Consider the following 16,918-nt stretch of genomic DNA (forward strand, 5'->3'; position numbering starts at 1 on the left):
ATAAGAAAAGCAATGCTCCAAATCATAATTATGGTGTAAAAAGATAAAACAATTATTATTGTGATGTTTTTGAAAATTCTTAAATCTCTCAAATAATTCCTATAAAACTTGCGGAGAATGACTAAGTATGTTAGCTATATTTATGATTCTTTGTTGGGGTGGGGTGTGGAACACTTCACAAATAGAATTTATACCTATTTTGGGAGAATATATGATTGTGCGCTTATGTGTGTTCCGAGAAACAAAGACAACTAGAATATTGAATATAAACGTAAAGAGGCTGACAGCAGAAATTATACTTCAGTAGAGAAGGGCTTTGACAAATGTATTATGCCTCATGTTATTATCATGCAGTTTATAAATAAAACAGACACCCAGGATTTAATTTGCTTTAGCAATAACATGGAAGTGATTTTTCTGAGGGAAAGAAAACAGAAGGGAGAATTAGTTCATGAAACACATTTGTTTAATGCTTGTACAAATCGTATATAGAGAATAAAGAAAAAACATAAGATTTTAGTAATAAATGAGCTAAATGCTTATAAGTAATTAAAAAACTATTTAGAGTCTCAAATTATTGGGAGTTTTTGAACCAAGTGAGCACTTCAGCATATGCTTACTTTGAACTTTACGGATAATTTCGTTGCCTTTAGTTGGATTATTCATGTGATAAAAGGCTTTACTGGACTGGAAATTAAAACCTTTGTGTAGGTGTAGCCAGGTCTGTTAGCTGCCATAAGTAGCGTTAGGTGTTGTAACCTCTCTCTGCAAGTGAAGAAACTGAGTCAGAGGTTTCTGTTTTGCTGAAACTTCCCTGTTAATGAACTATTTAAAACTGGTATTTTGATTTATGCGTTTAAGAATGCAGGTTTTCACCAGGGAGGCAAATTCTGATTTCTGTGTGGCTCTGCTGATTAAATTAGACCGGGATTTTCAACCGAGTCAAAATAGTTCAGGCATTCAGCTTCTCTCCTGCTTCAGTGGGATCTGGTACTTAGAATTTCTTTGAAAATCCAGGTTATGGGTTACTTGTTGACTATATCTGTCATATTCATGTTAAACTTGAGAATCTTAAAGCACTTCAGAAGTACTTAATATTACTATTTATTTTTAATACCGTTGCCATGAAGTATGAGCAGCGTTTATTATTACCTGTAAGAAGGAAGAGGGCTAAATGAGAAATCAGAATTATTAGATAATAGCTTAAACATAGAAATGGATCAATCTCTCTGCATGCTCTATTGAAAAAGTTAATATTTTGTTTCTAGATTACAAGCACACTAAGGATTATAGTGGGAGGAAGTAAAGTCCAAACTACAATTAGTAGTTACTTGCAAAACTTGGCTTCTGTATCTGATTTTTGGTTCTAGATGCTCCTCACCTTCTGGTACCGTCTTAAGTTTCTTCTAAACAAATGCGGCTGAAGAACATGTTTTGTCAAGTTCAGTATATGTTATCATTTTTTTAAAAGTCATTTCTAATTTTTTGGGTCTGTGACTTTGAGCGTACCTGAAAATGTTTCGTAGAAGGGGAGGAAAAAATTGCTTAGCTTGCTTTTGCATGAAGCCAGAACAGAAAAAGTATTTTCGGATGGCTCATTATTTTGCATGACATTAGCATTTAACATCCTCTAAAATAACATCCCTGAAGTGGACAGTACTCCTGCAAAACGGACAGCATATTGGTAATGATTCTTAGCAATTACTGCTTTTTCCCAACGTTGCGTGCATTGCCGCTGGCTCGGTTCAAACGCGATAGCATTGCTAACGTAGTCCATGCTCTTTCTGTTAAAATGTTATTGTTGTTTTCCAAATTTGCAAATAGCAATCTTTATAGTCACAGTGATGGGATACCTTAACTGATATAGATAAACAGTGGAAAAGATGTTCTAATCAGTGACTGCTGAACTAATTAACTAACAAAGTATGTAATTTGATTAACTCACATGATTTAAGAGCAGATTATGTGCTTTTAGTGGTAGTGTAACTTCTGGAACATTTCTACCAAGCATTTAATTTAAGGGATCATCCATTTGTAAACTGTCTTGATTTCAGCACGATTCTCTTGAGGGAACCACAGAGCCTACTTGAGAAGGCAAGCCTGAGCTCAGTCGCCACTTAAAATATTTTAAACAAAGAAAAGCGGCTGCCTGAGTAACAGCAGGTGATACGTAGCGCTCACCAAGGCGAGCAGCGTTGTTCTCGGCGGGAAGATTGTGCAAAGCCATTTGCCCTGCTCCAGTTTTCTGATTTTGCTCCGTAATGGCCAAATGGTTTGGAGATGGCATCAGTCACTGCGCTATTCATGTACCCAGGCTTGCCGCTCATCCTTCTGCTGCTGCAGAGATGACTCCAGCACTTTCCTTGGTCGTTCTGTCCATTTGGGTGGAAAAGACAAGGAAGGGCCCTGGAGATAAACCCATATGCCGCGGAAGAGGGACAGTCTCTCAGCGTAGGCTTTGCTACAGCTTTCTGCAGCTGTGCTTTCCCTGTTGTGTCGGGAACCCTTTGCTGACTCGGGCTGGAGAAACGTAGGTGGCCACCTTCTCTCTTGGCATGTATTCGTTTCCGAGTCTTGCGCAATACCTGCTGCCCTGCTTGTTCCAGAGTACTCAATTTCCATGGTTCAGTTTGAAATGCTGATAAAGCAAACAAAGGACTTAGACTCTCTGACAACTACTTAACTAACATGAGTGTGGTCATTCTAGCTAATGTTCAAGTCGGGCCAATTTTCAAGAAGTGCAGAGTCCGACATTAAGCCACTAAATCAACTAAATTATTGGTTGGGGAGAAATTGTGATTTGATAAGTAGTATCTGTTTGATTTCTTTAGTGACTCAAAATTCTGCTGTCCCTGGCAGCTGGAGTTTTAGGATTGGGTTTGCAATAGCTTCCTGCAAGGAATGAAATTATATATATATAATTTTAAATGCTAGATTAATTTTGTTAGGAGAGACCTAGTTGTAAACTAGTTCACAAACGTGTGCCAAAATGACAGCAACATATGAACCCTTATTGCTAGGATGGTTTTGCATCATGCAAAAGGAGAGTTTACATTGAATTATACTATTTTTCCACCTTCTCTGGCAGAACTGCTTTTGCTGTATAGTCATGGGAACTTACCTTTGTAACATTACCTATTCACCCTGGTAATTGCTCCATCCTCTAATTTAATGAAAACCCATTAAACCGAAACAATAATTAAAATGAGACATCATCTCTGTAGGAGGTTTGCATATTAAAATCACCAAGCATTTCGCTGCAGACGGATCTTATTCTTGAGAAACAGCGTTTGAAGCAACATGTAAAAAGTGATTTATAATGAATAATCATAATTTAGAAAGCTGTGCTGTTGAATGTGATTTCCTACTGTTTATTACTGACTCCGAATGGAGCTAGCAAGGCGAAAGCATTCACAATGTCTTTTTGTACCTGTGGGAATACCTAGAAGCAGAGATGTACTCATGAGAAAACATCGTACCTTCTTTAGTCCTCCCTGGTAGCATAGTTTGAAAGAGAAGGGCGAGGTGTTTCCCTCCCTTTCTCTGGGTCGCTGGCAGGTAGGACAGGCGGTGCTGGTACCCAGTGTGCCAGTGCAGGGGGCCCCCAAGAGCAGCACGGTGTCTGCTCAGGACCTTAATGTGAGCTTGCATTTATTTTCCCTTGGCAGTACCCTGCAGCTTGTGAAACCCCATGCTTTGGCCTGGCTCGGAAGCAGTGTAGGCGAGTGGCAGGCATGGTGGATGAATTTGGGTCTGTGCTTAGGCGATGTCTAGGTATGCTGCTACTTGGCTGGTGGGTCTCTGCAGCGTGGTGTGGGCTGTCTTGAGCCTTAGTGCTGATAGCCAAATTGAGCACCCAAAGTGCTCCGAGGGATATACGTGGCTCTGTGCCTATTCCTGTGACAGGAGCATATTGCAAAGTCTTTTTTTTGTTTGTTTGTTTGCATGTAAGGAGAAATTTGTGTGAATTTTCTCCCCACAGCTTAAAATAAAAAATTGGTGCTATCTGCAGATAACTACATTTGCCCTTGCTAGGCAGGGAGGGACAACTACCTGAAGTGTTTCCCTTCTTGGCAGTGAAATGACTTCTTTCTGGAGAAGATCCCTGTGGTTGGTGTTGGCATCCTTCTGTGAACTTTTGGATCTGTTTGTAACTTTGTGTGGAGCGAGGAATGGTTTTAGAGGAATATGAAGGAGTAGGCGTTTATCACCAGCAGTGTTTTGGGCTGTTGTTTGGTGGGTTTTTTTTGTTTGTTTGTTTTGTTTTGGTTTTTTTTTGACCACTTCTTCGAAAGATGGTTTGTGGGACCAATGTGGAGAAAGGAGTCTGTGCACTGAATCCCACTTGGACTCAGAGGCTTTGATGAAGCACCAGCCTTCTGCAAGCAAGAAGGGTTTTGTGATGCTGTTGTGTGTTTTCACCCTGAGCAGCTTTTAAAAACTGTCTGCACTGAGAGTTGCTGGTTTTGGATCCTCCTTCTACTCTTGGTTCCATTTTTGGAAAGCTGATGACTTAAAAAAATGGGGCACTGTGTTAGGTTTTTTTTATAGAAATTTTATAGAAATAGAGATTTCTGTTTTATTGGATTTTGCCCGTAGCAAGGTAAAAGGCAATATGCTGCAATATTCGATTCTTTAATTGCTGTAGCTGAAATCCAGATTCTCTGTTGTTGCAGGGTTAATTTCTACTTGCTTGTCCAGAGTGACTGTGCAGAGGTTCTCCTGAAAGCACGCTGAAACAAACAGCTTTAAAATGATTGAAGGTACCAATAAAGCAATGTGCTCTGCAGCGTGTTCCCTACCAAAGTAAGGAAGTGAAAGGAAAAGGTATTCAAGCAGGCTCTTGAATGATGAAACATATCTGCTGCTTCAGAAAACATGAGTTGATTTAGAATGGAATTTTATTATTCTTCTCTAATGGAAGCATCTATTAAAGAAAAATGATTTCCCAGATGGATTGGGATTGAGCTTGTAAGAACTGGTACACGTTTTTCGTTGCTTAAAATTGCAGCCCGAATGGTCATGTACTTCCCTTTGTACTGTGGATTGTTGACACTGTCATCAAAGTAAGTTTGGCAAGAACTTTACCTGCTTTCCTAGCACTGTTCTTTTGTTTCTCTAACTCATTTTGTCTTCTTCTGGGGGTGATAATTTTCTTACACTGTTTCTAATGGAGCTGAAGCCAACTTCTCCCTTTCTCATATTTGAGGCCTCTCATATCTTCTGGGCTACAAGTTGCAAAAGCCTGAGGTTTTAATTTTAATTAAATTTAAAATTAAATTAAATTTTAATTAATTAATTAAAATGTAAATTTAAAATTTTTAATTTTTAATTTCAGGCCTGAGGGCCTAAATCAGGTTTGTAAGGACTGACCCTAATCCTGAGTTATTGTACCTTCTTAATTCCATTTGTCATGTAGGGTTAGTGTGTACCGAAATACCTGTACATTTCATACGTACAAGGTAAAGCTTGCCCTGACACCATTGGCCCCAGTGCAGCAGTACCTTTCATCTGGACCAGTCTTCTGGAATGAAACCAAACCCATGCTAAAATAAAAATTTGAAACTTATTTTGAAGGTGCTGGAAATGAGTATCATGAGTAATTGCAGCTGGAGGTAGGATTCATCAAGGCAGCTGAGCGTGTAAGAGCTTGCTGCAGCTGAGCAGGGTGCTGTGGTCTTCCTCTGCAGAGCCCGGCCAGAGTCGTGCCGCAGCTGCTGAGCCCCTGCATAAGTGTAGCCTTGGGTGCCGGTTCCTCTCGTAGCTCCTTTTGGCTTGGTAGGGCTGCGCTGGTTGGGTGCTGAACAGGCTCGTGCAGGACAAAGCAGCCAGGAGAAGGCGAGGTCGTGTCCCTGGGAATGGGGGAGATGGTGCCGGGTCGGGAAATGTGGGATGGCAGGGGCTAAAGGGGTTTGGCTGTCCTGGCAAACTGCATCATTGTGTTGTGTTTGGCACTTCTTCCTTGGACCAGGGGAAAAAAAGGACTTAAAGTCGAGCAACAAACATGCGCTCTCTCTGACATAGATGTGTCTCTTGCTTCTCTGTTTTGCTGAAAGTAGAAAGTTGCCTTTACTTGATGTTCTGAGATGATTTGTATCTGTTGTACTTTCAAATAACTGTGTATGCTTGCTTTTTTTACTTCTTTTATTTTAGAAACACTCTGGTCTGTTTAAAAAAACCCTCCAGACAGTCAGTATTTCAAATTAAGAAAATATAATCACATAGAAGGGCATATGAAAGTTGTATCTATGTTTATTTATTTATTTATTTTGCTGAGATTGCGTTATCATTCAAGCATGAAGCGATGTTTCACTGAAGATTACTGTATAAACCTATATTGTTCTATATTATGTGGGCAATACGACATTTCATTATGAGCAGACAGTTATTTTTATAGAGAGCATAAAAAATATTTTCCCTTTCAGGTACCTGTGGTAAGGGGGTGTATGCATTCTCAATTTCTCTTTTTTTGAAGTGTGCAAATCAACCTGAAAATAGAAAGCTCTTATTCTAAATGGATCGTACTCCCAGCTCAGTTGTGTGGTACTTTCTGCAGAAATCGAGCAAAACACAAACAGATGACATAGCCAGCGATCGTGCGGCGCGAGGGGGGGCACTGCTGTAGAGGTGCAGGGGGGGTGTCCCACAGGGCCCGGGAACGGGGGTGAGGCAGTGCCGGCTGGGCCATGCTCTCAGCGAGGCTTCATGCGGCTCCTTCCCAGCATTCAGGCCGCAGGTTGCGAGCCCAGGGCTGCGCTCAGCACCCTGACAGGTTTATCATCTCTGTAATGCCAGGTCGCGTGCCCCCTGAATCCTCGTGAGCCTTGGTGGGCTCCTCAGCTCGCGAGTCCAGTTGTAGGCTATCAGGTCGCGTTTGCTATCTCGCCATGGGATTGCTGGGAAACTCCTCTTGTTATAGTTCCTGAGGTTGAGTTACGAAGAGCAGCATTTCTGTAGACATTTCTGCATCTGCAAGTATGTTTTTCAATTTTCTAGTGGTAGAAGACGTTCCTAGGCACTGGTAATGAGTAGACCTACTCCAAATAAATAGCACTATACTTAGAAGTGTGTTCATTTTTAAAAGCCTAGTTATATAACCTTTGCACAAATCAGACTAGAATAGTGTTGCAAAGCAGTACGTAAATACAGTTTGTTATCTAGTAGTTTGAACCCAAGATTCTGGAATTTCAGGACTTTGGATCTTACTGATTTTAATCGACAAAGAATGAATGTAAGGTGTTGCATGTGGTTTTGGTGTGTTCATGACTATGAAGAGGTGGTGGAGTATAGCATGGTATTTCAAAGTGCGTTTCTAACTGAAGTAGACAGTACATTGGTTATTCATTCATGATTCTGACGGAGGAGTCCTATATTTTTGTATAAAATTTGGTGGATAGATGGCAGGATGTGGCTTTATATCTGGGTCCCCCTATAATGAGAAAACGTTGGACTTTGCAGGGCTTGACTGAAATTTTACCATACGTGTTCCACTGACAGCGCTGCCTATGCTTTCATGTGAAAGAATTTTTGAAAGCTTTGGGAAGTCATATTTTATTTCTGGTGATTGTGGCACCCCTAAGAAGACAAAAGATAAAATTTCGTAAGATACTAAGGTTCTTAACCCTCAAAACAAGGGTAATTATCTTCAACTGTCAGCTCTTGGACATTGTATCTCTGAATCTTACTTGTGCCTTGGAACTTAGTACCAGTGGATTGTCTGTGTAGATAGCAAACTGGATATCGGAGTACTTACTGGTGTATGGGACACATAGTTTTGTGTCTCCTGCATCAGCTTTTTTAAAAGAAACTAGATAGTACTTACGACCAGTAATAACACCTGGTAGGTGAAGGTAATGATACAGATAATGAAATCTTGTAGATAAAGACAAAATCAGGTCTTCTGTGCTAGATTGTTTCTTCCTCCATTCCCCTTTCTGATGGCAGTGGAAATGATTTGTGTTCTTTGAAGCTTTATCTTCTGCTTTGATAAAAGTGGCGTTGGACAGGCGGATAGTTTGTTGCTGTAAAGTGGGCATTATATTTATTTATCAGGTGAATTTGAGCCACTGGCAAAGACTTTTAATTGATGACTAGTGATTTTTTGGATGTCTAATTTGCAGTACTTTTCAGAGGTGAGCTTTTCAGAGTGCAAGTGTGTTATGGATTCTGAGTGTGTAGGCTCATTTGAAGGGCTTTAAGCTGCACAGGAAAAATTGAGACACCCAATTACAAAACATGCTTGAATACTTTTTCCTTGGAGTTTGGTTTCAGTCCATGGCGTTCCCTCAGTAGCTGTGTTTCTGAGTTTCGGGTTGTTTTTCAAGCAAGTCTCTCCTCTTTCTGTCTGCAAAGCCTCATTTAATGACACAATGTTGGGTTTTTTTTCCTGCAGTGAAATTCTGAATTGTAAATCTCATCACTCCTTTGTGTGTTACAGCATTCATGCTGGGCCAGATTCTCAGGATTCAGTAGAGGTATATGGTTTTCTACCAGCTGAGAATTTGTGCCATCATTTCTGGCTTCAAAGTAAACCTTTCGAAAGGAAGCGCGCTGGGATTCTAATTGGTTGTGACATCCAGGAACCGCAAGTGGCACAGGTCTTGCAAATGTGTGACAAAGGCCCAGCATGAGCGACGTGGCAAGGGGTGGGAAGGTGAAATGCCGTGATTTCTCCCTTTTGTCGCTAATCATCTTTCATAGCGATGATATATTGCGAATAAAAGGATGAGATAAAAATGAATGTGGTGAGAGGCAGCCCATTAGAATTTTAGAAGATCTAATGTAAGAAGGCATGCTGCTGCTTGGACATCAGCAGGATTAGTGAGACTGAAATATTTCTGGATGTGCCTGGTCAGACTGTAGTTTAATAAATATTGTATGAGCTGTCACGCTTTGCTTGTGTAAACTGAGAAATCCCTGAAACGATAGTGGATTGCAAGCGTGTCTTGTATTTATTTCTCGGGCAGAAGCACAGCCGTATAGCATTATTAGCAATAATACATCTCTGCCTTACACAGTGCAAGGAGAGGTTTCCTCTGATGTACGATGGAGAGGTGGTAACGGAGTTGGTGGTAAAAACTGAAATTGGAGCTTGGTGAATTGTGTTGGGAGAGGCAGTGCCTGAGATTTCTCGGAATTTAGGAGCCTATTTATCTGACTGCAGTACACCTTATTTACAGCAACTTAATCTGCTCACAGCAGACACAAATGGCTCAGCATCCTGTTAAAAATTCTGTCAGAAAATCAGTAGCTGACCAGTTGTGAACTTGTCAAAGTGACAAGTGGGCACGCTGACAGAGATGGCATTTGGGTTTTTTCATGGAACAAATGCAGTGGTGGAGCACGGTACATGACTCAAAAATGAAAAATGTTGATGGGAAAATGAAAAATGTAATCTGAATCTTTCTGACGTAGCATTTTTACTGGACTGTTGTTTCCTTTTTTTTTTTTTTTTAAATAAAATTCTTAGATGTAGAAAGAGAAATCCATGCAGCGCCCCATGTGAGCGAGAAGTTAATTCAGCTCTTCCGGAATAAAAGTGAGTTTACGTTTCTGGCCACCGTGCAACAGAAGGCATTGACTTCTGGAGTTATACTGTCCATCCGAGAGTTAGAGCACAGGTAAGAGGAAATTGTTTCTCTCTTGTAGCAGTAATGACATAAAAGATAACTGAGCGCTGAGTGGTCCATTTTGACAGTGTGTTGAAATGGTAGATGTACAATCTGACATGTAAGTTAAAGCCTTTCTTCATAGTTTGCAATTTGCTACTTTTTGCTAATTGTTTTTTGTTACAGGAGGAATGCATTATTTATGTATCCTGGTCTGTAAAATACTTAACTTAAACAGAAAGATCAAAACAAATGTAGTTTTGACACAACGCACTTGGAAGTTACAAACCTTGTAATGCAGTTTCCCTTACTAGTTTATCACATGCGCTTTGGAGTTTGCTTTTCCATGAAAGTTCAACTTACATGTTTCCTGCTTCACTATGTTTTATAACATTCTAAAATAATACGTTTCCTTTTTTTGAGGTTCAGCAATTAAGCTATTAAGCAATTAAGCTACTTGTGCTTCCGTATGGTGATGTGTATGTTTTCTTCCTGGCACAAATACAGTATATTGTTATTTCGTGTGTGTCTTTTTTTTTTTTTTCCTTTTTTTTTTCTATTTTTACTGTCATTGTAGGAGGGAAAAAAGAGGTCTTTTTCATCAGCTATTATAGTGGCAGACATCGTTTTATTAAAAAAAAAAAAAAGTGTACCTTGTATTATGGCCCATAATACAATTCCAGTGATGTTTTGATGTTTCAAAATGTGCGTTGCATCAAATAGTCTCCTACTTGTAACTTTGTGAATGCTTTTTTTTTTCATCATTTCTTAGGGCTTTGAAGGGCCTCTGTATCTAGTCTGACTTTCTGTTTTAATACAAGTAATAGGACTTTCTTTAGTTGCTCACATTTCAAATCTAATACCACTCATTCTGCAGCATTTCTTTTAGGAAAAAAAAAATCCTATTGGTATTTAATTTTGTTAATCGTGTACATGATACACAACTGTTAGCCCAATTTCTCACCTTCTGTTGAGAAAATGTATCGAGGAGAAGGCAGTGGCTTTATTATGACCAAATTGTCAATGATGGCTTTTGCCAGTGCAACAGCAGAGATGTCCGGACAAGAATAGCTAAGGGGAGGACTCTGCTGCTTCCTTGTTCTATCCTCATACTTTTCGGCCACCTCTACTTTCTTATTGGCCTCTTTCTTTTACTTTATTCCTTCTTTCATTTTCCAGGCCATTGTCTCAATATATAAGAATATTGTTTTACATTACACATGGATCCTTCCCTCCAACTCTTCCTGTTTTCCTTCTCTCACTCTGTCATTCCTTTTGTCGTTACTTTTTAAATCCTCCAGGCTTTTCCAGGCCATTGTAGCTCTCTGAAGTCATGGTTAATAGGAGCAGTTTGCCATGTTAAGGGATTTTTTTTTTTTTTAATTTGTTAAAGAGGACATTGAGAAGAGCCATTGACAGGAACACTGTCACATGTAGGGACACATGCATGCACTCGGCAAAACCCAAGGTCAAACCAGACAGGCAATGATGATTATACAATGCAAAGCATGTGGATTTTTAGATATGGCCTCTTCTGAATTTAACTACTTAAGTCCTCTATCTTGATGGGCAGAGACAGAGGCTTGTAGAGAGAGGTGCTATGCAGGAGTAATCTTGATTGAACAAAATGCGCTGCTGATGTTCCTCTTGGCACTGAGGTTATCTCTAGTATTTCAAGTTAATAGACATCTGTTTAAAAATATATATAGTTGAAGGACTGGGTGCTAGTTTCACTTAAACCTTTGTAGTTCTGTGTAGTAACCAAGGTAGTTTCAGTCTGTGTAGCTCTATGTAAGAGTTGAAACAGGCATGTCCAGTGTTGCTAATGACTGCTCGTACATTCTGAATGTGAGATGGATTACTGCAATTATCCTTCTGTTGTGGTTTAACCCCAGCTGGCAACTGAGCACCACACAGCCACTCACTCACTCACTTGCCCCCTGGTGGGATGGGGGAGAGAATCGGAAGAGTAAAAGTGAGAAAACTCATGGGTTGAGATAAAGACAGTTTAATAGGGAAAGCAAAAGCCATGCAAGCAAAGCAAAACAAGGAATTTGTTCACTGCTTCCCACCGGCAGGCAGGTGTTCAGCCATCTCCAGGCAAGCAGGGCTCCATCATGCATAACGGTTACTTGGGAAGACAAACACCATCACTCTGAATGTCCTCTGCTTCCTCCTTCTTCCCCCAGCTTTATATGCTGAGCATGACGTCATATGGTGTGGGCTATCCCTTGGGTCAGTTGGGGTCAGCTGTCCCTGCTGTGCCCCCTCCCAGCTCCTTGTGCACCCCCAGCCTGCTCGCTGGTGGGGTGGGGTGAGAAGCGGAAAAGGCCTTGACTCTGTGTAAGCACTGCTCAGCAGTAACTAAAATATCCCTGTGTTATCAGCACTGTTTCCAGCACAAACCCAAAACATAGCCCCGTACTAGCTACTGTGAAGAAAATTGACTCTATTCCAGCCATAACCAGTACACCTTCTTTTCTGGACTCATTGTGCATCACTTAAAACAGAGTCACTGTTTGTTTCTCTAGTTTCTTAAGTTGCTACTTGGACCTTGATAAGGATAGTGCTTTCAAACCCTTAGGTCTGTGATGACAGAAATTAATAAAGTGGATGACAGTGGAGAAAATACTTTTTAACATTGACGAGGAGTAGAGAGCAAAGATTTGGGGCACTACTGAAGAGGACCCTGCTTACATTATGATCAATGCAATAGCAGAACTTTCAGCTTGATATTTTTTTGATGTTGCTCTAACTGCTGAGGTCACTCCAGTCTTTAGCTTTGCACGTGAACTGAAATGGGACCAGGCCCTTGACACAGGGGAAGCCTTTTTTAAATTGTTGCTCCTACTAAGCTTTGCATAATTATCATGGTTGTGTTCTGGTGACATCCATTTTTTTTGTCAAGCTTTTTTCAGCCTTCCATGCATCTATGAAAATAGACAACGCAAAGAGAATAGTAAGAAACATGGTTATGTTTCAGCATGATTAAGACCTATGGGAACAAGTATAAGGGTACATTTTATTACCTAACCAGTATAGTTTTTGACTATGGAAAAGCCAAGAACTCTTCCCTTATGCATAAAACAGGAGATACTGTAGTTAAGGACATAATGTTTTTTAATTTATCAGCATACCAAAAGTAGCAAAGTTAAAAGTTCGAAACTTCAGAACGTGCAGAAGGTCAACACCACCTGAATAACAGAAGCTGTGTCAGCTGTTGGTGGAAGAGTTCATAGGTTTATGGGAGATGCCTTCTTTGTTGTGCACTGATTTAATAGATGACAAATAGGTTTTATTCCAAGCAACAAAAAGGTATGTGTGTATGTGCACATACATACATACATACGTACACGCACACACACACACTCTAAGTTACATATGCCAGTGTAACAGCATAACTAGTTTAAAAGGCAGTTTTGCATGACGTATGTATAGAATGCTTGGTTTATATTTCGTTTCTCTAGTAAGTTTTAGCAGGATTTTATTGTCCATTAATAGCATGGAACTCCGAAACTGACAGTATTAAAATAAGATGCATAAAACTTTTCTTGAAGTCAGTAATTCAGATATGATGTTTTGTTATGCTAAATGGATATTTTGCAACAATTAGAGATTTGCTGTTAATTTATATCATCATTTGATGGGCAGGATTTATACTACAGTGATGATAAATGCACCTTTGTTAATTTTTTATCTTGTTAATCAGCTTAATGATGATAAAGACTTTGTTTTCATGATCCAAAAGTATTAAAATACAGCTTGGAAAATGGGAAGCTTAATTAACAGAGATTAAGTCTAATTGAACAGCCTGATAGTACGTACAGACCGTGTACATAGTTATCTGGAATACGGTGGTAAATCTGAAGATTATATTTTTTTTTCCTAAATTATAGATAACAAAATGTAATACAGGATGGACAAACATGTTACTTGGGGATGCACAAGGCAGAAACTATTTTGTTTATTGGAGAATTATGCTAGCCAGTTTTTCCTAGAAGATCTTTGTGAGCTATTTTGCTCGCAACCTTTGACTCTTCAGACCACCAAGACACTTGGAAGAGGCCATCAAGATATTCAAAATCCCACCCGTAGTGAATCCTTATTTCAACAGCAATTTAATACAGTTTCATCCGAAGTTATCTGCCTGCTCCTTACCTGCTCTGGCCTTGCATGGTCCAAAGCACAAGAACATAAATTAGATGGAGTCAGCATTGCCTTTGTGCTGTTTACTTGCTGGGTTGGAGTTATATTGATGGTTCCTTCCCACCGCTGGCTAAGATCAGTATCTGGAGGAATCTGTCAAGGATGTTCAGGTACCCAGGCTAACGTCCTTTGAAATACTGGAGCTGACTATGATTTCCTGACCACTCTGGAGCACAATTTAAAAGCAACTGACTGCTGTAATGTTTTCTTTTCTCGTTGATGTGAAAATTATGCCTCTCCCCCCCCAAAATAGCCGTAAACTCTTCCCGTACTTTGTCTATAAAAATAATGAATTACAATGAGTGGGAAAGGAAAGCATTTGTGTACTTTGAATGCACTCAAGGGGTATTGGTGCTTGGAAACAATGGGTGAGGCACCTGGAAAAGAGTTGTGAGCATTCTTTTGGTGAGAGATCACCCCACTGCCTAGCTTATAACATTTTCAAATCATATACTGCCCAAACTTTCAATAATGACTTTTTGATTGCTGAGGATTTTTTTGGAGGTAGCCACCGTTGAACCACTACTCGTGTCTAAGCACGGTAGGCCTAAGGTATCAAGAAGTATTGAGTCCAGAATGATTTTTCTGCTACTGTACAAATCTGAACCTCCTCCAATCAGACGAGTAGCACAAGTACACATCACCTGGGGCTCTGGTACTTACCTGAAAGGAAGCAAGAGGAAATACAATCTTTACACTGTGTTACACATAACTGGCAGCTGGCCACCAAGCTGTCATCTCGTCATGACGTGGGAGGTAATAACGCTGGATCTGGTTTTCTAATCTTTCATTAGGCAAAAATCCCTGTGACTTTTTGAAAGTAACCTGTTGGTTATTTACTTGCTCTATAACAAGCTGCCCTCCAAAGAAAGATTTTCTTCTTAACCATTGGTTTATTTTTGTGGAAAGCAGAGAAATTGGACATTGTAGTGCAGAATACGCAAAACTAAACTAGTAAGCAGAGGAGCCATTACCCATGAATTACCCAGAAGAAATAGGATAATACGCTTCTTGACCTTCTCCTGAAGGTCTCCTTATGTGCATTTTTCAAGGTCCCTGAGTCTTGTGTGTTGTTTTCCCCCCTCCCCTTGCCTTCCCAAAGAAGTCATTGTTGCTTTTGTTACTTTTACTGGTTACTAAAGAGGCAGGATGAAAAACTGTTTTGTGAAATGCTAAGTTGCTTATTCCTCCCTACTATTTTGTGTGTGTCCCAGTGTCTGTTTTCTCTGTTTCCTTCATGTTTATAAGTATTAACTTTCTAGCCATCTGTTGTCATTCTTTCTGAAGAGTGTTTCAAAATGGGAGATCCCACCATGATAAAACTAGACAGCGAGTCATAAGATTAATGTTTCTAAGACTTCCTTACAGGGAGCACTAAAAACTTTTTTTTTTTTTAATTTTTTCTGAGTTTTTTTTTCTTTGTTTTTATGCTTATAACCTATGGCTAGGACCTGAACTTCAGAAAATTTCTGCCACGCCAGATATTTGGAAACTTGCAAGCTACTTGTACTGCTATGGTGAAATGGATTTATTGAGTGGGGAATTTGGCCCTTCACTGTGGAACAGCAAGCTTGTATTGGTATAAATACTCAGGAAGATTCTGATAAATGCGTTAGGCTCATAGTGAAAGATTTTTATTCCTAGCAAGTCAGTTTTAGGTGGGGAGGGGAAACAGGCATGGGACTCTGTAGTACGTTGTTCACTACTTCCCCCCAGTGACACCATGAACAGTAACTTCTGAGACTGTTGAGGAGCAGATAGAAGGCTGTATGCTCACAAATAAAAGTTGGAAGGCTACCAGGCCACAATATGTTTGATTAAAAACACAGAAGGGTAACCAGCGAGTTATATTAAACACTGAAACCTAATTAATGAAAAGAAACCTATGCAAGTGACTTCTGACCCTAGTTGTAAACCTGAAAGATTGGATTTACTCCATGCTATGTTTTAGATTATTCTCTGCAAGATGTGTATATGCATATTGGATTCCGAGATGCCCAGTATTCAAAAAGGGAAGGAAAACCTCTGCAAGTGTATCCATTAACCTTTTTCTTTTAGGGTAAAGGTCACATCTTCATTAATATTTATATGTAGAGTTGCTAAACTGGAAAGCTGTACAGAGAATATAAAGATCCAGCCTTACTTCTGTCCCTCTGAATGAGGTGATGTGAAATATATGAGGCATCTACACTTTTTTTTTTTTGGTCATAGAGGAACAAGTGAGTGAGTTTTGTTTCTTCCAGAATTTTTTCTCATTTTTTCTTCCACCCCCCCCAATGTCTTTAGAGATGCAAATGGAAATAGAATTGGGCCCACCTGCTTCTGTGCTTGGGGTTAAAGTGCGCAAAAGAGGCAAGTGAGGCAGAATTATTATATTCTATACATCTTCCACTGATTTGAGTGTTGTGAAGGAGGAGTTACTGCTTGAGGAACTACCTTCCATCTTGCGGCTCCCTGCTGAGAGCAGGTGTTTTATGTACACCAGGCTGACAATTGTTGTCTCTCTGAAGCATTAACATGCTGCTGATAACCAGCTGTTGAAACACATTGATTGGACCTTGTTGGCAATTGGAGCAGAATGGCTGACAGTTTGAAACTCTTTAAAACTGAATTTGGACAGTGTGGAAATGTTGTGGTCGGCCAGGAGCAGGATGCACGGGTCCCCCAGGAGTCTTCTCCAACAGGCTGAGTGATTCTGTTTGCTTGTTTTATGACCCTCTGAGATAGGCAAAGCGCCGAAATGTCTCAAACCTACAGTGAAGACAACTTTCCGAAAACTGCCCGCTGAATTCGGGCTTGTGCTCACAGTATTACTCACGCTAGTTACATTAAGAAGGTAACTCTCCTATTAATGAAATAGTTAGATGTTCGCAACGTTTTATTGATGGACGGTCATTTGCTTGGTTGGACATCAGGCTGGGCGATGTGTCTGGTTTTTATTTTCTGTTTGCAGTTCAGTAACGATGCCTGCGTGCTTTCCTTGCCCTAGGTACCACCTTCTGCAAGGGAGGAGGGTCGCAGTGCCTGCGCTAATGATGGCCGGCTGTGGAAAGCTGGCAGTGCTCAGGTGGCAGTGGGGAGGGAAGGAGGAGACTGAGGGTGTC

General features: G+C 40.2%; 1 protein-coding gene across 6 annotated transcripts in view; it reads left to right on the forward strand.

The window, feature by feature from the left end:
* Positions 1-16,918, forward strand: part of NELL1 (neural EGFL like 1) — a 299,065-nt gene that overhangs the window by 17,250 nt on the left and 264,897 nt on the right. For all 6 annotated transcript variants that reach the window (XM_087743099.1, XM_087743091.1, XM_087743107.1 and 3 more), the window contains exon 3: positions 9,470-9,620. In XM_087743099.1, coding sequence (XP_087599225.1) covers positions 9,470-9,620 — 151 coding nt within the window. The remainder of the gene's footprint in view (positions 1-9,469; positions 9,621-16,918) is intronic.

Source organism: Nipponia nippon, unplaced genomic scaffold (genome assembly GCF_047370975.1).
Source record: "Nipponia nippon isolate SJK-2023a ecotype South Korea unplaced genomic scaffold, ASM4737097v1 scaffold_10, whole genome shotgun sequence".
Lineage (NCBI taxonomy): Eukaryota > Metazoa > Chordata > Aves > Pelecaniformes > Threskiornithidae > Nipponia > Nipponia nippon.